Source organism: Bison bison, unplaced genomic scaffold, assembly GCF_000754665.1.
Source record: "Bison bison bison isolate TAMUID 2011002044 unplaced genomic scaffold, Bison_UMD1.0 scf7180017864348, whole genome shotgun sequence".
NCBI classification, from domain to species: Eukaryota; Metazoa; Chordata; class Mammalia; order Artiodactyla; family Bovidae; genus Bison; species Bison bison.
The window spans coordinates 328548-355760 of record NW_011494920.1 but is presented as its reverse complement, the minus strand read 5'-3'; the positions used below and the strand labels follow the sequence as shown (position 1 = coordinate 355760).

General features: G+C 38.3%; 1 protein-coding gene across 2 annotated transcripts in view; it reads left to right on the top strand.

Annotated features, from left to right (window-relative positions):
• INPP4B (inositol polyphosphate-4-phosphatase, type II, 105kDa) overlaps positions 1–27213 on the top strand; it is a 717001-nt gene that overhangs the window by 549710 nt on the left and 140078 nt on the right. For both annotated transcript variants that reach the window (XM_010854712.1, XM_010854713.1), the window contains 2 exons: positions 10999–11176; positions 23921–24124. In XM_010854712.1, the coding sequence (XP_010853014.1) occupies positions 10999–11176; positions 23921–24124 (382 nt within the window). The remainder of the gene's footprint in view (positions 1–10998; positions 11177–23920; positions 24125–27213) is intronic.

The following is a 27213-nucleotide window of genomic DNA, read 5'->3' as shown; positions in this document are numbered from 1 at the left end:
TACTTAACCTACTGAGGCTTCAATTCCTAAATCTATATAATGGAATAATATTTGTTCTTCAGAAAGTTGTTGCCATGATTAAAATAATCCCTGAAAGGAAATTAGCATAATTCTAGCCCTATATTATAGACCCAATAATTATTAGCTATTAAAATGAGAGAGAGAGAGACTTGGATTTTTAGTATAAATTCTACAGTATAAATTATTGGCTTTTTTAGAGCTCCTCCATAAAAATATCAGACTTAACAGGGAAAAAAATGGATCCTAAATATACCTTCTGTTTTCCTGTACTTTTATCCCAGAATCATAATTACCAGCATTATAACATCATATTCTGGGAACATTTGAGTTTTTCCCCTAGCTTAGTTGAGGTATAATTGACAAATAAAATTTTTATATATTCAAGGTGTATAACTTGATGTTTTGATATATGTAAATATTGTGAAATAATCACTGCAATCAAGGTAATTAGCCTTTCCATCATTCCACATAGTTAGCATTTTCTTTTCTTTTTTTTTTTTTTTGTGTTTGTGTGGTGAGAACACTTAAAATTTACCCTCTTAGCAAGTTTCAAGAACACAGCACAGCATCATTAACTAATCACCAGGCTGTACCTTAGGTCTTGGGAACTTAAAAATGTTTCATAAATGAAACTCCATACCCCTTGACCAGTATCTGACCAGTATCTCCCCATTTCCTTCCTCAGACCCTGGGAACCAGCACTCTACTCTCTATTCCTGTACTATAATTTGCATACCATGCAATTGACCTATTTTAAGTACACAGTTCAGGGACTTTTAGTAAATTTGTACAACTGTCTGATCCTTATCACAATCCAATCTTAGGGCATTTCCATATGCCTAAAAATATCCCTCAGGCCCATTTGTGGTCAGGGGAACATTTGCCTCTAAATATATTTAGGAATGGTTTCTATTCTTTTTTCTTTTTAATTAATTCATTTATTTTAATTGGAGGCTAATTACTTTACAATTTTGTAGTGGTTTTTGCCATACATTGACATGAATCAGCCATGGGTGTACATGTGTCCCCCATCCTGAACCCCCCTCCCACCTCCCTCCCCATCCCATCCGTCAGGGTTGTCCCAGTGCACCAGCTTTGAGTGCCCTGTTTTATGCAACGAACTTGGACTGGTGATCTATTTCACATACGGTAATATGCATGTTTCAATGCTACTCTCTCAAATCATCCCACCTTCTCCCTCTCCCACAGAGTCCAAAAGTCTGTTCTTTATATCTGTGTCTCTTTTGCTGTCATCATTACCATCTTTCTAAATTCCATATATATGTGTTAGTATACTGTATTGGTGTTTTTCTTTCTGACTTACTTCACTCTGTATAATCAGCTCCAATTTCACCCACCTTATTAGAACTGATTCAAATGTGTTCTTTTTAATGGCTGAGTAATATTCCATTGTATATATGTACCACACTTTCTTATTCATTCATCTGCTGATGGACATCTAGGTTGCTTCCATGTCCTGGTTATTATAAACAGTGCTGAGATGAACACTGGGGTAAATGTGTCTCTTTCAATCCTGGTTTCCTTGGTGTGTATGCCCAGCAGTGGGATTGCTAGGTCATATGGCAGTTCTGTTTCCAGCTTTTTGAGGAATCTCCACACTGTTCTCCATAGTGGCTGTACTAGTTTGCATTCCCACCAACAGTGTAAGAGGGTTCCCTGTCCTCCTCACCTTCTCCAGTATTTATTGTTTGTAGGTTTTTTAATAACAGTCAGTCTGACTGGCATGAGATGGTACCTCATGGTGTTTTTGATTTGCATTTCTGTGATAATGAGTGATGTTGAGCATCTTTTCATGTGTTTATTAGCCATCTGTATGTCTTCTTTGGAGAAATGTCTGTTTAGTTCTTTGGCACATTTTTTGATTGGGTCGTTTATTTTTCTGGTATTGAGCTGCATGTGCTGCTTGTATATTTTTGAGATTAATTCTTTGTAAGTTGCTTCATTTGCTATTATTTTCTCTCATTCTGAAGGCTGTCTTTTCATGTTGTTTATAGTTTCCTTCGTTGTGCAAAAGCTTTTAAGTTTAATTAGGTCCTATTTTTTTATTTTTGCTCTTATTTCCAATATTCTGGGAGGTGGGTCATAGAGGATCCTGCTGTGATTTATGTCGGAGAGTGTTTTGCCTATGTTTTCCTCTAGGAGTTTTATAGTTTCGGTCTTACATTTAGATCTTTAATCCATTTTGAGTTTATTTTTGTGTATGGTGTTAGAAAGTGTTCTAGTTTCATTCTTTTACAAGTAGCTGACCAGTTTTCCCAGCACCACTTGTTAAAGAGATTGTCTTTTCTCCATTGTATACTCTTGCCTCCTTTGTCAAAGATAAGGTGTCCGTAGGTGCATAAATTTATCTCTTGGCTTTCTATTTTTTTCCATTGATCTATATTTCTGTCTTTGTGCCAGTACCATACTGTCTTGATGACTGTGGCTTTGTAGTACAGTCTGAAGTCAGGCAGGTTGGTTCCTCCAGTTCCATTCTTCTTTCTCAAGATTGCTTTGGCTATTCGAGATTTTTTTGTATTTCCATACAAATTGTGAAATTATTTGTTCTAGTTCTGTGAAAAATACCATTAGTAGCTTGTAGGGAATACATTAAATCTATAGGTTGCTTTGGATAGTATACTCATTTTCACTATATTGATTCTTCTGATCCATGAACATGGTATATTTCTCCATCTATTTGTGTCATCTTTGATTTCTTTCATCATTAATAGTTTTCTATATACAGGTCTTTTGTTTCTTTAGGTAGATTTATTCCTAAGTATTTTATTTTTTTCATTGCAATGAAATTGTTTCCTTAATTTCTCTTTCTGTTTTCTCACTGTTAGTGTATAGGAATGAAAGGGATTTCTGTGTGTTAATATTATATCCCACAAATTTACTATACTCACTGATTAGCTCTAGTAGTTTTCTGGTGGTGTCTTTTGGGTTTTCTATGTAGAGGATCATGGCATCTGCAAACAGTGAGTGTTTTACTTCTTCTTTTCCAGTCTGGATTCCTTTTCCTTCTTTGATTGCTGTGGCTAAAACTTCCAAAACTATGTTGAATAGTAGTGGTGAGAGTGGGCACCCTTGTCTTGTTCCTCACTTAGGGGAAATGCTTTCAGTTTTTCATCATTGAGAATAATGTTTGCTGTGGGTTTATCATATATGGCTTTTATTATGTTGAGGTATGTTCCTTCTATGCCTGCTTTCTGGAGGGTTTTTATCATAAATGGATGTTAAATTTTGTCAAAGGCTTTCTCTGAATTTTTTGAGATAATCATACGGTTTTTATCTTTCAATTTGTTAATGTGATGTATCACACTGATTGATTTGTGAATATTGAAGAATCCTTGCATCCCTGGGATAAAGCCCACTGGTCATGATGTATGACCTTTTTAATATGTTGTTGGATTCTGTTTGCTAGAATTTGGGGGTTGAGAATTTTTGCATCTATGTTCAGCAGTGATATTGGCCTGTAGTTTTCTTTTTTTATGGCATCATTGTCTGGTTTTAGTATTAGGGTGATGGTGGCCTCATAGAATGAGTTTGGCAGTTTACCTTTCTCTGCAGTTTTCTGGAAGAGTTTGAGTAGGATAGGTGTTAGCTCTTCTCTAAATTTTTGGTAGAATTCACCTGTGAAGTCATCTGGTTCTGGGCTTTTGTTTGTTGGAAGATGGTTTCTATTCTTATACCTTATCTTATAGGCTTTCCAGGTTGCTCAGTGGTAGAGAATCTGCCTGCCAAGCAGAAGATGAGAGTTCAATCGATCCCTGGGTCGGGAAGATTCCCTAGAGAAGGAAATGGCAACCTTCTCCAGTATCCTTACCTGGGAAATCTCATGGACAGTGGAGCCTGGCAGGCTATAGCCCATGAGGTCACAAAGAGCTGGAAATGACTGAGAGACTCAATAACAACCTTCTCTGTATTTTAATGAGGTATATGAAAAATAATGCCCAGGATGGAGTTCAGAAAGTTTATGGATGGAAGGGAATCAGGGGACCTGGTTTGGGTGTTACTCCATTGCATGTTCACAGATTAGTGAGCATGAAAATACCAGAAATCAAACTAGGCAGAAATAGATCAACCAAACTCTTGGAAGTTGGCAAAAGAAATCAGGGCAAGTGAGACCATGGATAAATGGGAATAGGCCATAAAAGGAAGTGAAAACTCATTGAACTTTGTCAGATAATAGTGTCTAGGTGCCTTTTATTAGAGCAAGAATAGGACTAAGGAAAGAACATGTGTATATAAGTATTTAGTATATATATGTTACATATTATACATATATTACACACACACACACACACGGTCCAACTGGTCAAAAAATGGCAGATAAGAGCATTCAAACTGAAAAGTAAGATTGCAGGAACCAGTGTGATCAGAGTCAATAGTTACATTTTCTTTGAGGGCAAGTTGAGCTAAAATGAAAAGAATTTTAGGTGTTTTTGTTTGTTTGTTTTTCCCTTGATTAGCATTACTTATCACAGAGCTAATAAACAGCATCAAGGTTTGTTCAAAAACTGATTCTAAAATTTCCAAGAAACTAATATTTTTAAAAAGAGTATTTTCAGAGACAAACATCAATTTAATTTTAGATTTTGTAACTCATTTAATTATACAAGTGAAATCCATAGGAGGTAAACAAAAGCAGATATTGTTTTCCTTCAGGTTCTTTTTTATAAGCTACACTTCTAGCAAAAAGAAAAAAGGGAAAAAAGAATGGAAAGGATGAATGGGCGAAGGCAGAGCCATATGATTTCATATGATTGTGTGTGTGTGTGTGTGTGTGTGTGTTTTAACCTTCTACAATTTCCTGAAGCACATTGTTAAACCCTGTGAAGCCAGAAGGGTATATTCAAGTTCACTAAGGTGTACATTTTCATTTATTAGCCACATGATTTTCTTTTCAGAACTGAAAGCATGTTTGTCCCTCTCTCTGGATTCAGGAAATCTTTTTTTTTTTTTTTTTTAAAGCAGTGCTTGAGGAGGGGGAAAAAAAAAGAAGCGGAAATAGTCCTTCGATTTTTCCCAGGAGATTTAGTTCTGCAGCAGGAGTGGAAACACAGCACTCCATAGCAGTTTTTCCTAAGTTCATCCACCCTAATCCACCCATGCCACGCCCCCTTCTGTTTTCTTCCTGTTTCCCTCCTTGCCACCTCATCCTGTCTCATCTGTAGTTTTCCATGACTCCATTTGCCAATACAGTAGCCTACTTGAGTAAATGGGTTAAGGAAAGGAGATAGCAGTGGCCTGGAGGAAGGAAGGCACAGATAAACAGCAGAGCAAGTTCCCGAACTTGGGGTATGGGCAACGGGCTAAGAAAGAACTGTTTTGTTTCTCTCTTCTTGCCTGCTTCCTGCCTTCATCCAACCTATGTGACTTAGTGACTAAACAACAACATAACATGAGGCAAAGATTTCAAAGTGTCAGTGGAAGGACAGAGGAGGGAAGACAGTTTGTAGGCTATTGTGATAATCCTGGTGGAAGATGGTGGCAGCTTGCAAAAGCATGGTTGCCGTGAGTGTGGAAATGAGCAATTAGATTCTGCATATGTTTGGAAGAAGGCAGAATTTTCTGGAAAATTTGACACACGTTAGGAGAGGAAGAGATGTTGGCCACATCAGATGAGCTTGGTGTGAGTTATGGTGGGGAAGCTGTTATAGAGAATGGGGAGCAGATCAGGAGTTTGGTTTGGGATATGATAAGTTGGGACTGTCAAGAGAAAAGTTTTTGCTTTTAATGGAGTTTAAGATGGGGAATGAATGAATTTCAAAATCATTAATACTACTGAGGTTTATAAAAGTTTAAATGAGATTACTTAGAAAGGACATGTTGATAAAAGCAAGGAAGTTTTCCAAGAACTGAGCCTTGGAACACGTAACACTAGTGTGCGTGTGCTAAATCACATCTATTGTGTCCAACTCTTTGCAACCTTATGGACGGTAGCCCGCCAGGCTCCTCCGTCCTTGAGATTTTCCAGGCAAGAATATTGGAGAGGGTTGCCATGCCTTCCTCCAGGGGATCTTCCCAACCCAGGAATCGAACCCTTGTCTCTTCTGTCTCCTGCATCAGCCAGCAGATTCTTAACCACTAGCACCACCTGGGAATCCCAAGTAATACTAAAGGATGGGAAAATAAGGAGGACCAACAAGAAGTGACTGAGCTGGGATATACACACGAAAACATACATCACTGTTGTAATTGTATTTCAGTTATCAATTCACACTTGTAAATATGAATATTATTTTACTATGTGCTTTATTTTTCTTTATACCTCAAAAATTATACCTACCTCTAATAACAATATGCTCATGAACATATGAGTATGTGTATGTACATATGCTAATTAATAGGATATTAAATAATTTAAATATATATTAAATCAAAGTGTATATTGTATATACATCGATCTATATACTTTAATTCACCATTTCACCAATATAAAACTATTATGATACTACTTTCAAATATTTACCCATGATTTGCTATAATATTTATATCCTATTAAATATTTTTTGTCCAAGCAAATATTTTGTCTTTGTCTGATTGATAGTTGATTCAAGTGTTTGGATTCAGTTTAAATTTCAGAGAACTATAAAATAGAATTTAGCTATATTCTTTTTATCTCGATAATTAAATTGTACTCATAACTTTCTATTTAAAAAGCTATAACAGTTAAATAACATGTTTAAAGAGTAAGGCAATGAATAGGTAGATGAAATTTATGCACACTTAAATTTATTTTATGGGTTGTGATTTTTTTTTTATACCATACTATTTCAAATTGGACACCAACATTGGCTTTTATTGTGGAAAATGAGTCTTTCAGCCTCACTAGGTAAGATGCTCATTATTAAAAGGCTTAACCAGGAGAACCAATGCATACTACACCACTCTGTTCAAATAGAAACTGACTCAGGAACATGGGGCAGGAGTTACAGTTATGCCCCATGATGGGATGGTGATTGAAGACTGCATTAGGGACGGAGAGGAAGAAGGTGGGAATATATTGGGAGGGGAAAGATGAAAGGGTGATGGAAAAGTTTGGTGGGACCAACACTCATAATGAGAAGTGAACCAAAGCAATTTGTGCTGAATATAGAGTGCAGCAGAAACAGACTCACAGACCTAGAAAACAGACCTGTGGTTGCCAGCGAGTGAGGGGCGACAGGTAGAATGGGAGTTTGGAGTTAGCAGATGCAAACCAGTGTATATAGAATGGTAAGCCTCAGGGTCTTACTGTAGCACAGGGAACTATATCCAATCCTGTGATAAATCACAGTGGAAAAGAATTTGAAAAAGCGTATGCCTGTATATAACTGAGTCACTTTGCTGTAGAGCAGAAATTAACACAACATTGTAAGTCAACTCTCCTTCAATTTTTAAAACAACAAGTGAAAATAAGACTAAGATTGAACAAAACTGTGAACATAAAGTTGGTGTACAGAAGTTGCCTTAGAGAAGGGACTTTGATCGGGGTCATTGTGTAGTGTGATCAGAGGTGTAGAGGACAACTATAGTCAAAACAGTGGCAGCTCATGTCTCTAAAATGTGCTTCACTGTTCACCTGCATCAGGATTTCCCGAGGTGCTTGTTAGGAAAGCTGCAACCCACTGCAGCAGAATCTCTTGGTGTTGCCAGGCACCTGCATTCTTTATTAAAAATACCTGGGCCCTGACATCATCCCCAAGTGAATCTTATGCCTGTTAAAATTTGAGCACCACTAAACTGGGTATAAGGAAAGAATATGCAAGAAATAAATCTTGACAATGTGTTCTCTCCAGTGGAGAGGAGACTCTCAGGGAAGTGGGTAAGACTCCTTGCTCCCAATGCAGGGGCCCTGGGTTCCATCCCAGGTCAAGGAACTGTTATAGATTCCACATGCCACAGTGGAGATCAAAGATCCTGAGTACCACAACTAAGACTGGATCAGTCAAATAAATAAGCAAATAAAAATAAAAACTTAATAATAATAAAAGAGTGCATAGGAATGAACATGTGAGAGACAAGGAATGGCATACCCAGAAAGAGGACAGATCTGTGAAGATAGGGTGGGAAGACCACACTGGCTTTCCTGAGCGAAGCCATGGGAGGCCTGTCCATCCCCTTAAGATGAAACCAGAAAGCAATTATAAGGATAGAAGAGCAGATCAGTTAAAAGGGACCATGGAGCAGCCCCCACAGGCTGCTTTCTGTGTATGGTCCTTAATAAGTCATATTCTCGGCTGTCAAAAATGCTGGGTATTAAACGACATCCCCACCCTGGTGACACATTGGTAACTTTATGTATGTTTTTCATTGAAGTATAGTTAATTTACAATGTTATGTTACTTTTATCACTGTACAGCAAAGTGATTCATTTACACACACACATATTCTTTTTTCAGATTCTTTTCCCCTATAGGTTATTAGAAAATATTAAGAATAGTTCCCTGTGTTATACAGTAGGTCCCTGTTGGTTATCTGTTTTATATTTAGTAGTGGGTATGTCAGTATCTTTATATAATAATTTTTTTGCAGTAATAACACAGAGTTGTTTGATTTACTCAAGACTCTGGTGAATTTAATTTTGTATCCAGTCTGAGTACAGGTGAGTAGGAGGACATTCCAGTTCATGATTTTTGTTAAAGGCCTCAGCACAGTCTCCTAGGAGATCAGAAGAACCAGAAAGAGAGATAATTGTCAGGGACAATTGTTTTCTCTCTCTTCCTCACCGTTGTTACTTGTCATCTGCTTTGGTTTGCATTAAAATAAGTGGTGTACTTTATTTTTAAACTCCTGCTTCTGAAATTAAAAAAAAAAAAATCTTTGAGTACAAAATTAAGAGCAAATTCTCATCATGTTTCTTAGCCTTTATAAACCTCTATCCTTCATTCAGCTTCTTGTCCTATCTCTCAAATAGTCCAAGCAACCAAGGACATTTTAAATATATGTTAGAAAAGTAAATAAAATAATAGATTTATTGTATTGTCTCCCTAAAGAAAGGAATACTTTGTTCTGTAAATCATTAGTGTAAAGGGAAGGGAGAGTTCTTCCGAGATGTTAATTTTTCTTATTGGATGCTAATATTTTGAAATAAGAAATGGAAAGAATTATGAGGACCTACATAGCACAGAAACTCTGCTAATGTTATGTGGCAGCCTGGATGGGAGGGGAATGTGGGGGAGAATGGCTACATGTAGATGTAAGGCTGAGTCGCTTGGCTGTGTATCTGATACAGTCACAACATTGTTAATCAACTGTATTCCAACATACCTATGGCTGACTCATGTTGATGTTTGGTAGAAACCAGTGCAATTCTGTAAAGCAATTATCCTTCAAAATAAATAACTTTTATTTATTTTAATAATAAATTTAACAAAATAATTTATTTAACAAAAATAAATAAATTTTTTAAAATGGAAAAAAGAATAGAAGAAAAATGGAATTATGGGAATGTTAATAATTGAGCTGGTAAATGTAAAGAGAATAATCAATATACTCCACAGGGGTTGCAAGGTGAAATCCAGCAAAGGGTTTATGTGCCCATGGGTCATAAAGCCAAACTCAACTCTGATAGCAAAGTAGGGATTTATTGCAGAACACCAAGAAGGAAATGGCAGGCAAGCCTCAGGGCCACTCCATCTCGGTCTTTTGAGTTTGGGAATTTTCTTTTTCTTTAAAGGGGAAGAAGAAAGGGCCAGGATAATCATAGTTTCGGGAGTCCAGGGTATGTCTGGTTTATGATTTTTGGGCCAGGTGGTCCTAACTTGAGACTGTTAGTTCATTGTGCCCTGGAGAAACAACCTGAGTTTGTAAGTTAATGATGATATCTACAACAACAATTATAGTATATTGACAATGGTACAGACAACAGCAATTTTAATCAACTGGTTGATGAGCACAAGATTGAGGTCAAAGAGGACAAGAATGGGTATCAAATTTTGAGTAGAGATAGGAATCATAAACTCTGTAAGGGAACTTTGTTTTAGGAAGACTTAGTTTCAATGGTATAATGAAAAAAAGCACTGATGGTTGGGTATAAAGGGATATAACCAAGTGTTGCACCCACCATGTCAGTGTACCAACCATGGCCACTCTTCTTTTTCTTTGAAGTTTTGCTGCAATGTCCCCTCATCTTTCTTAATGCAACTGGACAAAGATGTCATCAATTGATGGAATTCTTACCCCCATAATGTGCTTAACCAATTCTTAACTGATGATTATAAAAGTCATTAATTCTTTCATTTGTAGGCAGTTTTAGATATTTTTACAAGTCAAATGAGGAAACTGTGAACAAAAAGGGTGGTGAAAAAAATAGCATGATGGGATTTTTATGTTATCAATGTCCCGTTTCTATCCAACAAAATTCTGCATATGCTCACTTGGCCTTAATTTATATTCTCCCCATTTCTCAGCTATTAGAATTTATGCCCTCTGCCCTAACTATCATGGGGAAGATATACATAGTAATTATTAAATTATTGCTCTGTGTCATGCACTATTTTAAGCATTTCACATGAATGATGGCCGATCTTACCCACCTCTTAGAACTGTTTGGTTAATTATTCCCACTTTCCTGATGAGGAAACTAAGATTACCCTAAGATCACCCGGCCTACTAAGTGGCAGAGCCAGGATCTATATTCATAATGGCCTAAATATAAAGGTTCATACTCTTCGCTCTGTACTGTGTGACCTCAGGTTCATTAGTAATTAAATTTGTTTTGAATGCTAATTCTTGACATATGCAATCGTGAAAAATCTTCTTAGTGCTTAAGCAAGGACTAGAATCATTTCACCTAGTCTTTCAAAATATCTTGGTCATTTGACTTGAAAAAACTCAGAATATCACAAAAATCTCTTAGAGTAACTCTTATCTGTTCAGTAGGAAGCAGTGCTATTAGGAGTTCTGTTTATCACTTAGCATCTGGTCCTGAGTGCTGACAGTTCTTTCTGCTTGTTGTGTAATTTGCCTTCATCTTTGTTGTTGCAGTACTGGATACCAGTTTATTTACTATTCACCTGAAAACACAGCCAAAGCAAAAGAAGTTCTCAGCAACATCAATCAACTACAACCTCTGATAGCAGCCCATGCAGACCTACTGCTTAATTCTGCAAGCCAGCACTCTCCAGACAGCTTGAAGAATTCTTTAAAGATGCTTTCAGAAAAAGTAAGATCCAAATCGTCACTGCAGTGGGGAAAACAAAATACCCAAATCCCCATTGGTGTTGCTTTCTGCATACATTACCTTTCATAACATCTGGAAATGTAAAATAGACCAGGTTAGAAAGTAAGCTTCAAAGTATTGCCACAGGATCATAATGAATTGGCCTCATTCTCTTTTCAAATCTTACTGAACATTTTTTTTCTCCTAGTAGGAAATGAAACCTATTATTGGTTGAAGTATATTTTCTCTTTTCCTTGACATCTTTCATTTTCTTTGCTTCATGGTTGTATTAAATGAATTAAATTAGGTTTTGAAAAGTATTTTCCTCTGGCGAGCACCTAATTTTTATGCATATGAAACTAGCCCTTTGAGTAGGAATGTCACTTCATTTGAGAGCAGAACTTTCATGTGGATTCTCATCAGTAGCATGGGGTGATTCTTGTGCCTCAGTTTGCTTTCTACAACATTGTCTCCTGGGAGAAGGTTCTAAAAATTTCCAAAATTATTAGTTAATGTTTGAAATGTACTGGGACCTAGGTCTGCATTCTTCCAAAGGTGACTTGCATTTGTATATATAAGGAGAAAAGCTAGTCTGGCATGAGGTAGATACTCAAACATCAATTTCCATAATGAATTAGGGCATCTGAATGATATGAAGAACCAAGATAGAAAAAGTCAAGTTGCTGCTTGATTAGAAATGCAAAGTCAAATGTCTTGGAGTCCAATTCTGGTACACTCATTCATAACCTCTGCATCCTGAGGACATCTTGCAATTTATCATGAGATATTTCTAATAAATATGCCCTTGAAGAAACTGACCAAAGAAAATTCTCATGATAACATTTTAGAATAAAATAGTGTAATTCTTTGCATCCCTGAAGAACAGATTCCTAGAAACCTGAATATTATATCTCTCTATATATTTTTGACTCAGATATGTTAATTTGTAATACTTTGCCCTTACTTAACATTTTAAAGTCTATATTATCATATATTTTTCTCATAGGATGTAATCAACATCTATTTTCAGAAGAAAAATAGCTAAGGTGTCATCAGAAAAGTCAAGTGAATTGTCTAATAAACTAAGGAGTGAAAAATTAAACCCCAAGACTTCCAGTTGAAAATGCAATCTTCCTTCCATGCTAGGATATGTGCCTCCATTATGAAAAGAGAGGAAAAATTGACCTAAACTTTACAACGACCTACATTGTCCAATATCATGCTAGTGATTTCACTGGCTTAGGTTATTTCACTGAACCTTCAAATTGTGTGTCCATATCATCTCCATTTTGCAAAGGGAAAGATGGAAGCTCAAAGAAGTTTAAAGCATATACAAAATCAGGCAGGTAGAGTCAAACCCAGGATTCAAACAAAACTAGGGTTCAGACCCAGGGTCTAGTTGACTCTAGAACGGAAACCCTTTATGGTATTTTCCATGTAATATATATTTAGATATTTCCTTTATTCCTCAGCAATACTTAAGTATTCCAATAGTCAATGAATATGTTATGGCTAAGAAAAAGGAAGGAGGAGGGTGTTGCATAGAGTAAAATAATAGAATTGTTTTCAGTTCATTTCTTTTTTGGATTTGTAGATGAGGTGAGGTCTTCCTGGGTTCAGCTATGCAGAAAATTCTAGCAAATAGTACTTCACGGTGGTGATTTCAGAGCAATATTTATATTCTTCCTGTGCATTGGGCTGGCTTTGTCATTTCATACATCATTTACAACTTGCAGTGATTTGGGGGAGGGGGCAGGGCATGTATAATATTTTCACCTCCTTTAATTCAGCATTCATCCAACTTTCACCGCCCCCCCCCTTTTTTTTTTTTTTTTTTTTTTAGTTTAAGTTTGCAAGCCATGAATTTCTTTAAGAATTCATGCCCAGAATTTCAAAGAAGTACCGAAGTTAACAGAGTTTTGCATAGTGTATGAAGACAGTTACTAGCTCGTGGTTTACAATGAAGTATCATCCATGAAGGCTTCTTTGGTGGTTCAGAGGGTAAAGAATCTGCCTTCAATAAATCTAGCATAAAAGGTAAATCATATAAATAGCATTTTAAATTTTAGTATAGTTTAATATTAGCAAGAGTTAACTTAAAATATTTTGCTTTTAAGCTCAGGGACTTGCACACTATGGATTAGAAAATAAATCTTTTCTTTATTGATAACCCCCTTTTTTCTTTTATTGATTCTGAACTGGCATGTTTGGAAAACAAGTTCTTCAGTTATTTTCTTAGAAAATCATCTTTATAGCATATTCAGTGCATAATAGGGACCTAACTGAACTTCCTCAGTAAAATATTCTATAAATTTTTCATGTTCTAATATGGACAAACTCAATGAAGTGTTTCTAATTTTTTAATTCTTAGTATATCTTCTGATGGATAACTGGATTTTGTTTGCTACATATTAGTTTATGGAAATATTAAAGAAATTATTTAATGTTATGATGTAGGATTATAGCAAAAGACAAATTCTGACTATATATGAATAATCCAAACAGAGAAGACAAAGCATAAACCAAAGTTTTAACATAAGATATGAAAGATTAGTAATAGAGTGGGATAAAAGACACATTTTACTTTGCCTTAGGCTAAAATTACACTGCACTAAGACCAAAAAAAGACAAAAAGAGGAGGGAGAGAGAGAAGAAAGCAATGCAAATAAATTCAAAATGAAAAAATAAAGACCTAAATGTAAGCATATATATCATAAATCAAATGTATGCTGACATTAGCTTCAAATACACATGATAGTCTCCATTTCATAGAGACGGATAGACCTTTTTTTAGGAAACCCGTTATTATTCTGGGGCTTCCCTGGTGACTCAGAGGTAAAGAATTGGCCTACAATGCAGGAGATGTGGGTTTGATCCCTGGGTCAGGACCTGAAGCAGGAAATGGCAATGTACTCCAGTATTCTTGCCTGGGAAATCTCATGGATAGAAGATCCTGGCAGGCTATAGTCCGTGGGATCACAAGAGTCCGACACAACTTAGGGACTAAACAACCAATAACATTATTATTCTGCTCCTCACAAAGCAATTTCTGTCACTAAGTTGTGTCCGACTCCTTGTGACCCCATGGATGGCAGCATGCCAGTCTTTCCTTTCCCTCACTATCTCCTAAAGTTTGCTCAAATTCATGTCCATTGAGTCGGACATGAATACTATCAAACCATCTAATTCTCTGCTGCCCTCTTCTCCTTTTGCCTTCAATCTTTCCTAGCATCAGTCTTTTCCAATGAGTCAGCTCTTGACATCAGGTGGCCAAAGTATTAGAGCATCAGTTTCAGCATCAGTCATTCCATTGAATATTCAGGTTGATTTCCTTTCGGATTGACTAATTTGATCTCATTGCTGTCCAAGGGACTCTCAAGAGTCCACACAATTCAAAAGTATCAATTCTTTGGCACTCCGCCTTCTTTATGGTCCAACTCTCACATCCATCCGTGACTCCTGGAAAAATCATACCTTTGACTATATACACTTTTGTTGGCAAAGTGATGAGTCTGCTTTTTAATATGCTGTTTGTCATAGCTTTTCTTCCAAGGAGGAAGCGTGGAAGAAAATTTTGTGGTTGTGGTCACCATCTGCAGTGATTTTGGAGCCCAAGAAAATAAAATCTGTTACTGCTTCCACTTTTTCCCCTACGATTTGCCATGACGTGATGGAGCCCATTGCCATGATCTTAGTTTTTGAATGTTGAGTTTTAAGCCAGCGTTTTTACTTTCCTCTTCCACCCTCATTAAGAGGCTCTTTGGCTCCTCTTCGCTTTCTGCCATTAGGGTAGTATCTTCTGCATGTCTGAGGTTGTTGATTTCTCCCAGCAGTCTTGATTCCAGCTGTGCTTCATCCATCCTGGCATTTTGCATGATGCACTCAGCATATCAGTTAAATAAACAGGGTGGCAATATACAGCCTTGTCATACTACTTTCCCAATTTTAAACCAGTAAGTTGTTCCATGTAAGGTTCTAACTGTTGCTTCTTCACCTGCACGCAGGTTTCTCAGGAGACAGGTAAGATAGACTGGTATTCCCATCTCTTTAAGAATTTTCCACAGTTTGTTGTGATCCATACAGTCAAAGGCTTTATCGTAGTCAATGAAGCGGATATTTTTCTGGAATTCCCTTGCTTCATCTATGATCCTATAGATGTAGGCAATTTGATCTCTGGTTCCTCTACTTTTTCTAAACCCAGCTTGTACATCTGGAAGTGCCCGGTTCACATCTTCTGAAGCCTGTCTTAAAGGATTTTAAGCATAGCCTTGCTAGTATGTGAGTTGAGTGCAGCTGGACAGTAGTTTGAACTTTCTTTGGCATTGCCTTTTTTTCAGATTGGAATGAAAACTGACCTTTTCCAGTCCTGTGGCCACTGCTGAGTTTTTCAAATTTGCTGACATATTGCATGCAGCACTTATAACAGTATCATCTTTTATGTTTTGAAATTTCAGCAGGAATTCTATCACCTTCACTAGCTTTGTTTGTAGTAACCCCCACTTGACTTCACACCCCAGGATGTCTGACTCTAGGTGAGGGACCATGCCATGGTGGTTATGCAGGTCAGGGCTTCCCTGGTGACTCAGACAGTAAAGTGTCTGTCTGCCTGCAAGGTGGGAGAGCCAGGTTCGATCCCTGGGTCAGGAAGATCCCTTGGAGAAGGAAATGGCAACCCACTCCAGTACTCCTGCCTGGAAAATTTCATGGACGGAGGAGCCTGGTAGGCTCTACAGTCCATGGTGTCGCAAAGAGTCAGACATGACTGAGATACTTCATTTTCACTTTCAAGACCTTTTTTTACAGTTCTCCAGTGTATTCTTGCCAACTGTTCTTAATCTCTTCTGCCTCTGTTAGGTCCTTACCTTTTTTGTCCTTTATTGTGCCTGTCATTGCATGATATGAACACTTGGTGTCTCTAATTTTCTTGAAGAGATCTCTAGTCCTTGCTATTCTATTATTTTCCTCTCTTTCTTTGCATTGTTCATTGAAGAAGGTCTTGCTATATCTCCTTGCCATTCTCTGCAACTCTGCATTCTATTGAGTATATCTGTCTCTTTCTCTCTCTCCTTTTGCTTCTCTTCTTTTCTCAGCTGTTTGTAAAGCTTCCTCAGACTACGACTTTGACTTCTTGCATTTACTTTTCTTTGGAATGGTTTTGGTCACTGCCTGCTGTACAGTGTTGCAAACCTCTGTCATTAGTTCTTCAGGCACTCTGTTTACCAGACCTTGAATCTATTCATCACCTCCACTGTGTCATCATATGGGATTTGATTTAGGTCATACCTGAATGGACTAGTGGTTTTTCCTACTTTGTTTAATTTGAGCCTGAATTTTGCATTAAGGAGCTGACAATCTCAGCCACAGTCAGCTCGAGATCTTGCTTTTGCTGACTGTATAAAGCTTCTCCATCTTCAGCTGCAAAGAATATAATCAGTCTGACTTCAGTACTGATCATTTGGTCACGTCTCTGGTGGCTCAGATGGTGAAGAATCTGCCTGCAATGCAGGAGATCCAGGTTTGATCCCTGAGTTGGGAAGATCTCCTGAAGAAGGGATAGGCTACCCACTCTAGTATTCTTGGGCTTCCCTGGTGGCTCAGATGGTAAAGAATCTGCCTGCAATGTGGGAGACCTGGGTTCAGTCCCTGGGTTGGAAAGATCCTCTGGAGGAGGGCATGGCAACCACTCCAGTGTTCTTGCCTGGAGAGTGCCTATGGTCTGAGGACCTGGGCTATACTCCATGAGATCACAAAGACTCAGACACAACTGAGCGACTAAGCACAGCTCAGCACAGGTGTTTAAATAAATTTATATAAAGATGCAATGGAAATTCATTGGGGAAAGGATATCTTTTTAACATATAGTTCAGGAACAATTGGATATCTATGTGCAGAGTAAACCTTTCCTTATCTACATATATAAAAATTAATTAAAAATGGATCATAGACCTTATATACAAGCTAAAAGAAAAAAAAGCAAGGACTTCCCGGGTGGTCCAGTGGTTAAGAATCTACCTTCTAATGCAGGGGATGCCAGTTCAATCCCTAGTGGGGGGATTAAGATTCCACATGCCATGGGACAGCTAAGCCTGCAAGCGGAAACTATTGAGCCCACGTACTCTAGAGCCCGTGCTCCACAGCACGAGAAGCCCCGTGCCTGTGCCGCAACCAGAGAAATCTTGCCTACCACAGCAAAAAGCCCCCATGCTGCAAAAAAGACTCAGCACAGCCAAAAAAAGAAAAATGAAAAAAGCAAATAAATAAGTAAGCAGATATACAATAGAAGAATTTTTTTTTCATCTTGGATTAATAAGCAAATATTTCTTAGAACACAGAAAGCATGAACTAATAAAAAAGACCATAAATGATATATAAGACTTTTTCAAAATTAAAAACTGTCAAAGTTTTCAAAAGACACTATTAAGAAAATGAAAAGGCAAGTCTAGACTAAGAGAAGGTAAAACAGATGTCTGACAAAGGACTTGTAGCCAAGTGTGTATTCTTACAACTTAATAATAAAACCATTACAGATGAGCAAAAGAATTGTAAAGACATTTTACCAAAAATGATGGATGACAAGCACATGAAAAGATACTCATCATCATTCGTTATTAGGGAAATGCAAATTTAAACTAAAATGAGGTACCACTAACTACCCACTGGGTTTCCCTGGTGGCTCAAATGATAAAGAATCCGCCTGCAATGCGGGAGACCTGCATTCAGTCTCTGAGTTGGGAATATCCCCTGGAGGAGGGTATGGCAACCCACTCCAGTATTCTTGCCTGGAGAATCCCCATGGACAGAGGAGCCTGGTAGGCTACAGTCCATGGGGTCTCAAACAGTTGGACACAACTGAGCGACTAAGTACAGAAAACCACCCACTAGAGGAGTTAAAATCAATAGGGCTGAGCATAGGAAGAGTTGGGAAGAATATGAAATAACTGGAACATTCATCCATCATTGATGGGTGCACGTTTGCAGCTTGAAAATCAGTTCAGCAGTGTCTCATAAAGTTAAAAAAGAAATATGATCTCGCCCTCTTAATCTCATTTACCTGAGAGAAGGTCTATTCTGTAGATACTGAAAGGTTGTTGAGATTGGAAACCCGGTGACTTGCTTTGTGAAGATCATCCTTTGAGCAACAACTAAGCTGAGTAAGAACAGAGAGATTTGAATATTGCACATCACTAAATGTCAGTAGGGCTTCTGGGGAGCTTTTGCTGAAATACAAATTCTGATTCAGGAATTCTGAGCTTGAACTCAGATGTCAATATTTTATTTGGATGACATCCTGAAAAAAAGAAGGGTTAAAGAAAACAGAATCAACCAGTAAGAAGACTAAGGAAATATCAGTATGGAACACAGAAAGGTTATTAACTAGGATTAGCTATAAGAATATAATACAAGAGTCAATCTTGGAAATAACTGAAAAGGTCTAACCAGTAGAAATTAATCACTAACCCAGAAGATAATATTCCTGTAGATGCTCCAGATGTTTGGACTCAGATTTGCTGAACAGTATTGATACCCCTCAGATGAAAACACAGGGAAGAACATATTTATTTTAAAAACTTAAGATCAGGGCTGAGGTTGTAAATTCAGAAGACTTGCAGATGGAAACTCTTTATCATGCTGATTCAGGAGGTAGGCAAAAATGGATTGTGAAGACCTTGGCATAACAAAAAATGACCCTTGAAGTGACAGAATAACATCACCAGTAGAAAAAATGCTTTTAAGAAAACGGTTTAGGAACATCCCTGGCAGTCCAGTGGTTAAGACTCTGTGTTTACAATGCAGGGAGCACAAGTTCAATGCCTGGTCGGGGAACTAAGATCACATGCTATGTAGTGTGGCCATAAAATAAAAATACAAATTAAAAAAGAAAGTGGTTTATGGTCCCTTAGGGTCCACTTAACTACATTTTGAGTGAGCAGGGGATTATGAATCAGCAACAGAAACTGAAAAGGTGAGTCAAGAAAAAGAAGAATAAAGAGAAGTGTACTGTTTACAGTGAACTCCCACAAAGGTTTCACAGATAGGCACTGTAATTTTGTACATACCGGAAAAAAGTGGTTATGTGATTTTAGCCAAGGTCAAGAGGATATTTTATATAAGCTGGCCAGATGTCAGGTATCTTTCCTAGCTGAAAGCTCAATATTCTTTGCTTTAGGGAATGCTAACCACTATCAAGGGGACTTCCTAGGTGGCTCAGTGATAAAAGAATCTGCCTATCAATGCAGGAGATGTAAGAGGCCTGGGTTCGATCCCTGGGTCTTGAAGATCCCCTGGAGGAAGAAATGGCAACCCACTCCAGTATTGTTACCTGGAAAATTTCACGGACAGAAGAACCTGGTGGGCTGCAGTCCATGGGATCACAGAGTCAGACATGACTGAGCAGCAACAGCAGCGAACACAAATCAATGTACTAATGTCAAGTAAACACTGTTGCCTTGTGAAACCATGGGACGAAGCCCATGGCTCTCATGTCTCCTGCACTGGCAGGTGGGTTGTTCACCATTAGTGCCCCCTGGGAAGCCCAGGAAATAATTAAGGCATCCTAACGTGAAGAAGGCTGAGCGCCGGAGAACTGATGCTTTTGAACTGTGGTGTTGGAGAAGACTCTTGAGAGTCCCTTGGACTGCAAGGAGATCCAACCAGTCCATTCTGAAGGAGATCAGCCCTGGGGTTTCTTTGGAAGGAATGATGCTAAAGCTGAAACTCCAGTACTTTGGCCACCTCATGTGAAGAGTTGACTCATTGGAAAAGACCCTGATGCTGGGAGGGATTGGGGGGCAGGAGGAGAAGGGGACGACAGAGGATGAGATGGCTGGATGGCATCAACGACTCGATGGAAATGAGTTTGAGTAAACTCTGGGAGTTGGTGATGGACAGGGAGGCCTGGCGTGCTGCGATTCATGGGGTCGCAAAGAGTCGGACACGACTGAGCGACTGAACTGACTCAACTGAATTTAAAAATTAATCAGACACGACTGAGCAACTGAACAACAAAATTTAAAAATAAGCAGGATTCTATTTATGTCATATGCATGACTACTAAAATGATTATTACTTGTTTATGGTATTTTGTATTGCCAATGAGATTAGGCATGGCCTTGGAATTTTTCAGTGAATATAAGGAGATTCTAAAAAGAATGGGACTTTGCTTAATTTGTTGACTTCTCTAGTTTAAAAGAGAGGGTTTAAATGAACATATTCTAAGTATTCATCCTGCATTAATATTCAGGAAGGTAGCAAATGTATCCCCAAGAGAAGTAATTTTTAGTAGTTTTGTACTCGCAGATAATTCTGTGTGCTACTTTGAAGGATACTTGTATGAGCATATGAATCGGGAAAACGGCAGAAAGGCAAGAAAACATTTTCTTTTCTTTCTCTCTCTCTTTTTTTTTTTTTTTTTAAATATAGAACAAATGAAGTAGATCTGCCTTGGGCTCAGAGTTTATGCTTTTTTACTATATTCTTATGCTAATATTTTAAATGAATTATTTTGCCCACCCTTACAATAATATTTAGACAGCCTTTCTTCTTTCATTTGTTGTAGTGAGCTAAGTAAGAAAAGGAAAATGGCTTTCAGAACTCTGAGTCAATAGGCAGCTCAGAGGGACATGATTGCTTCCTTCCTTGATGTTTGACTTCGCTGCTATTATCTCAAGGACAGCAACTGAGATAATGCAGTACAGATATGATAGGATTGAGTGACTCTATTAATCTCTTCAAACTGATTTATTTTCATGGTAAAACATCTGGGTCTATATTGGTCCACATGTAGCAAGTAACACTGGTCAAGAAAATTAAGATTTTTCCAGGTCACATGGAAATTGCAGTGCAATATTTTTGCTATTGTGTAACAAAATTTGATTCTATGCTCAGGATCCGGGGGATCCAGAGAGTTTCCAAGGGAGTCAGATACATGTTTCAGCATAGACACAAAGGAGAAGATCAGTTTTTATTGTGTTTAAGATTTTGAACATTATATTCAGCAACCCCTGCCCCCCCCTCAAAAAAAAATTCTAGGTTTTTAAAACTGCAAGAATCTATATATTATCTCCCATGTCATTGGTGCTAAATCAACCCAAATGAGATTTGAATAAATTGAGAAACTCTGTGTGTGCTACCATGGGAAGAAATAGTGGTGATTACAAGAACCATAGGAAACTTCATTGGGTGTGAATAGTTTGCAGCTACATAGTAATTAGTGAGCGTTATGGAGACTAGAGCTATAGTAGCAGAAGTCAAAGAAGTCAAGCTGTTTTGCTCTAAAAATAAATCAAAAGAATTTATTAAAACTATCAGGAGAGAAATAGTTAAACTGAGTGGAAGTACATTCATGTTTTTAATATTTAAATTCACATTGACAGATACATCCATGCTCTCTGAAAAATTATGTAAACAGCATGTTTTCCATTTTGCTACAACTATACTGATTGGTACTTGTGTGGCCAACTTTTTCATCAGTTCTTTTTAGAAAAAAAAAAAAAACTGCCTTTTTATTTTTAAAAATAAGAAAACGTATTTGTTATAAAATATCTACCATCTCCTTATTCTTAAAATATTATCCTTTTTTAATCATATTTCTTGTCTACTTAACCTTCAAAGTGCTTCTAACATAACTAATAGATTAAACGAGTGTTGAAAACCATCCACTAAAATTTCTCAGGGAAGAGAGTTGCATCCTCAACTGTCTGCTGCTAAGTCGCTTCAGTCGTGTCCAACTCTGTGCGACCCCATAGACTGCAGCCCACCAGGCTCCCCCGTCCCTGGGATTCTCCAGGAAAGAACACTGGAGTGGGTTGCCATTTCCTTCTCCAATGCATGAAAGTGAAAAGTGAAAGTGAAGTCGCTCAGTTGTGTCTGACTCCCAGTGACCCCATGGACTGCAGCCCACCAGGCTCCTCCATCCATGGGATTTTCCAGGCAAGAGTACTGGCGTGGGGTGCCATTGCCTTCTCCTCCTCAACTGTGGACACAACTAACTATGAGAGCTGGTGGATGTTTGGGACACTTGGCGAGCTGGGGTTAGAGAAGAGGAAAACGGACAGAAGCATCTAGGCTGATCATCGTGGTGGGTGGTGTGGAGTAAGGGGGAAAGATACCTGAATTTGTTAGAAAACCATGGCTCTGTTTCATTTGTGCTTTCAATCAATAGTCGGCCCTAGGAAAAGTCACCAGGCTTTTTTCTTAGTTTTGTATCTTGTTAGTGAAGAGGTCTACTCAAAGTCCCTTCTAGCTCTAGAATTTCACAATCTGTTGCAAAGATGCAGCTATACAGATATGACATAGTTTTATTAGGTGCACATGGTTTAACTGGTTTTCTGTAATTGCTGACACAACAGGGAAATTGAGAGACAATTTAGTAACAATGATTGGGCATGGCACTGTAGACCACCTATTGAGTTGTTGTTATTCAGCCACTCAGTCGAGGCCAACTCTGTGACCCCGTGGACTGCGGCACACCGGGCTTCCCTGTCCTTCCCCATCTTCCAGAGTCTGCTCAGATTCATGTCCACAGAGTCGAAGATGCCATCCAACCATCTCATTCTCTGTCACCCCCTTCTCGTCCTGCCATTTTCAATCTTTCCCAGCATCAGGGTCTTTTCCAGTGAGTCAGCTCTTCGCATCAGGTGGCCAGAGACTTGGAGGTTCAGCTTCAGCATCAATCATTCCAATGAATATTCAGAGTTGATTTACATTAGGATTGATTTAGAGAGCACCAATAAATGATTACCTTGAGTTATAGCATTGGTGAAGACAACGTTTTAGCCAAGATCATCTCAGTAAATGATGTGTTCTTCAAAATAACGCTATGGGTTAAAGGCCCCCTTCCCAACAGGTTACAGAGTATAACTATGTTAACAGTGTGAGTCAGTGCTTGTGTTATTTCTCTACTCTGAGCAGATTGTTAGGCCACTTGCATGTTAAGTGTACTATAATACAGAAAATCAATGACTACACCCTCCAGTATATAACAGGGTGAAGCCATTAAACATTTCATCAGGAAAATGCAAAGCACAGCTGTAAAGTTCTTTATTGTTGGAAAGGCGTCATTACAGTAGTACTTACTAGGTATTTACCACCAGCTTGTAAAATCTACCATGGCAAATTTCACGGTAACCTCGTTAACATTGAACATTACTGAAACCGTTTGGTGGAGGAGACAGTTTAGAGGGTAATAGTAAGAAATAAAAGCCAAATGTTTTCATGAGGAAGACTGCCTGTGTCATCTCTACTTTCGAAATCTGTCCATGATGCTAAAAGAATCAAGATCTCCTGCCTCTGTTTTGTCTTTTTCTTTTTTGCAAAGATATGTCATTCTTCAGCCTTTAACTCTGTTTAAAATACAAAATAAACATAGTCTGATAACACTTTCTTTAATGGCATATTTGGAAATTACCTGAAAGACACAGTGGGTAGATGGTGTTCAAATGATAATCCCCAGTGAAATACATCTCTAACGACAGGATTTGGAAAAAAAGAGAGGGGGGTTGAGGAGACAGATGGTACTGAGAGTGCATATAGAACCTCAGCATTAACTTTAGAACTCAAGGCCTTGTCAGCAGCCGGAAAACAAACTATTTTCCATTGATTGGTATGAATCATTATCTCTCTCTGTTGCCTGCACTTTTTCCACCATCCACACCGCTTAAGTGTCAACAAATCTGCCACTGACCTTTCCGTAGCTCTCTGCTGAGGTACCTACCATGGCGTTTCTAATCCTTGTCAATTTCTTTCCAGACAGAGCTTTTTGTACATGCCTTCAAGGATCAGCTGGTCAGGAGTGCCCTTCTAGCACTTTACACTGCCAGGCCTGGGGGTGTCCTGAAGAAACCACCCTCTCCTCAGAGTGGCACAGAGGAGAGCATTTCCCAGGACCCACCCCTGCCGGTGAGACGGCAGGACTCCATTCCACATCACTCAGACTACGATGAGGAGGAGTGGGTAAGTCTTTTATTTTTTTTAACTTAGCTTGCCTCCCCAATGCTATAACTCAAAGGACTAAAGCCTTAGCATTTAGTACTGTAAAACAGAGCAGAAGTGTCAAGAAATCTCTCCTTTTCATCAAAACATGTTGGAAAGCAGTCATAATACAGATTGTGGGTACATAGGTCGTGTTTTTTTTTTCCTTGGGGTCAAATTATAAATGAAAGTTTTAACCCAACCACATTTATTTGATGTGAAAATTTATATATTACATATGTTGTCTGTTGTTGTTTAGTTGCTAAGTTGTGTCCAACTCTTTGTGACCCCATGGACTGTAGCCCACCAGGCTCCTCTGTCCAAGGGACTGGAGTGGGTTGCCACTTCCTTCTCCAGGGGATCTTCCCAACCGAGGAATTGAATCTGCATCTTCTGCATTGGCAAGCAGATTCTTTACCACTGAACCTCTACATTATATATGTTAATGTACATATAATGTAGTCAAATAATAATTATCTCCAATAAATGTCATCAAAGAGATAGCTTACAGAGAACCATGTCAGATTCCTGATCTCCAAAGAAGAAGATTTAGCTTCAGGACCAGGGACCAGGCTTGATCACTCAAGAACTTTGGTGTAGCAGAGTTTTATTAAACTGAGAAAAGTGACAGTGAAAGCTTCTGACATAGACATCAGACATCACAAGGAGGGCAGAGAACGGTCCCCTAGCTAGTCTTATCAAGGCCTTATATACTTTTTTCAGACCCACTCCCACAATAGATATATCTTAAATTAGCAAGATTAGAACGAACAATAGAAAGATCTTACCGGACCCACTCCCATATTATACATTTTAAGATGACAGGATTAGTCAGAAGGTTCTTGTTAAGGGGAAACACGTCCTCGAGCAAGATACATTGTTATATTGATGAAGACAAAGCAATGTAGAAGTTTGTCCTTTTCTCCTTGAGAGTCCCAGACCCCTTTCTCCTTCTTGAGGGCTCCGGACCCCTTTCTCCTCCTCAAGAACCCGTGACTTCTTATCAACCTACCTAGGAATTGACTCTCTCCAAAGCAAGGATGCCACAATTGCAAGACTGTAATATTTTCTTTATTTATTAAGGAGATATAAACCATTAAAATTGTTTTTAGAAAAGGAGTCAGTAATCATCAATAATCCACGACTTGGATGCAACAAGTATTTTCATTGGTGCAGTCCAGTGTGTTAGTTTTGGACATACTTAAAAAGCGTTAACATTTAAATGGCAGTGGATATAGAGATCTGTTAAGTTCTTTTGTTTATTGGGTTTGTTATTTAAAAGATGTTGCTCCAGGTGGCTCTAAAATTGGCAAAAGAAGGGCCACATAAAAGCATCCGAAAAAATAACTAGTAAAGGCAAATAAAGGTTTCCCAAGTGGCTCTAGTGGTAGAGAAAGTGCTGGTCCATGCAGGAGTCATAAAAGATGCGGGTTTGATCCCTGAATCGTGAAGATCCTCTGGAGGAGGGTGTGGCAACCCACTCCAGTATTCTTGCCTGGGAGAATCCCTTGGACAGTGGATTCTGCTGGGCTATGGTTCATAGGGTCACAAAGAGTCAGACACAACTGAAGCAACTTAGCATGCAAGCCCACACAAAGGCAAATGAACCAGATAAATCAGCATGGTGATAGGAACCCTAGGTGGGCAGAATAAAACAGGAGAAAACCAAGGTTTCTCTCTCTGGGTGAGAGGGAACAGTGTGTTTCTCCTGAATCAATATATATTCCATTATCTAAGAACTTTTTGAAGTATATGCATACCACACACACACACACACACACACACACAGAAACTCCTTACTATGTCACATTCTTAACCAAGAAAATGCTGTTGTATGCTAACTTTATTTTCCTGCCACTCTAAATTTATAAGTGTTCAGGGAATAAATTATTTGTAAGGCTCAGGTCACAAAAAATTGCTGTCTGCAGGGCTATGAAGTGATACCTGTTCTTTCTTTTGATGAAATTACTATCACAGGAAAGACAGAGCTGGGCTCCAAGAGGTAAATGCTGAATAAGTATTTGTTGTCACTGATTAAGATTGCATTTCTCCCAGTGAATCATTTTCAAAAGAGAAAATCTAATATTTCTTCTTTTTACCTTCACCTTCTACTTCAATTTACTTACTGCTCCGAGACATCCATACCTCATAACCTCTCTGAAGTTCAGTTTTCTCCACTGTAAAGTGAAAATAACAGCATCTGTTCTACATAGCTCTTCGTGTGGTCCAGAGATAGATGATTTGCCTGTGTGATAATAATGCCCCATGTCCTGCAAAGGCCCAGGCGCATGAATTGTATTACTTTACTATTATTGCTGTGTGTTATCTTTTTTTAGATGTATAAGTTATGTATGATCCTCAGTATGAGGATCAATAATAGTCCTTGAGGTAAGTGAGGAAATGGGATAGATCATAAATTTGGATTGTGGGACTTCTCTTGTGGTCCAGTGGTGAAGACTCTTTGCTCCCAATGCAGGGGACATGGATTCAGTCCCTGGTCAGGGAACTGAGGTCCCACATGCTACATAGCAATAAATAAATTTGGATTGTGACTTTGAAAGAGTTTGAGTAGATATAGAATAGAACTTGTATTGCATGAAGTAAACTTACTGTTAACTCCAGACATTCTGGAATATGAAGTCAAGTGGGCCTTAGAAAGCATCACTACAAACAAAGCTACTGGAAGTGATGGAATTCCAGTTGAGCTATTTCAAATCCTAAAAGATGATGCTGTGAAAGTGTTGCATTCAATATGCCAGGAAATTTGGAAAACTCAGCAGTGGCCACAGGACTAGAAAAGGTCAGTCTTCATTCCAATACCAAAGAATGTTCAAACAAACACACAATTACACTCATCTCACACACTAGCAAAGTAATGTTCAAAATTCTCCAAGCTAAACTAAAACAATCTGTGAACCGAGAACTTCTCAATGTTCAAGCTGGATTTAGAACGGGCAAAGGAACCAGAGATCAAATTGCTAACATTCGTTGGATCATAGAAAAAGTAAGAGAATTCCAGAAAAATATCTACTTCTGCTTTATTGACTATGTCAAGGCCTATGACTGTGTGG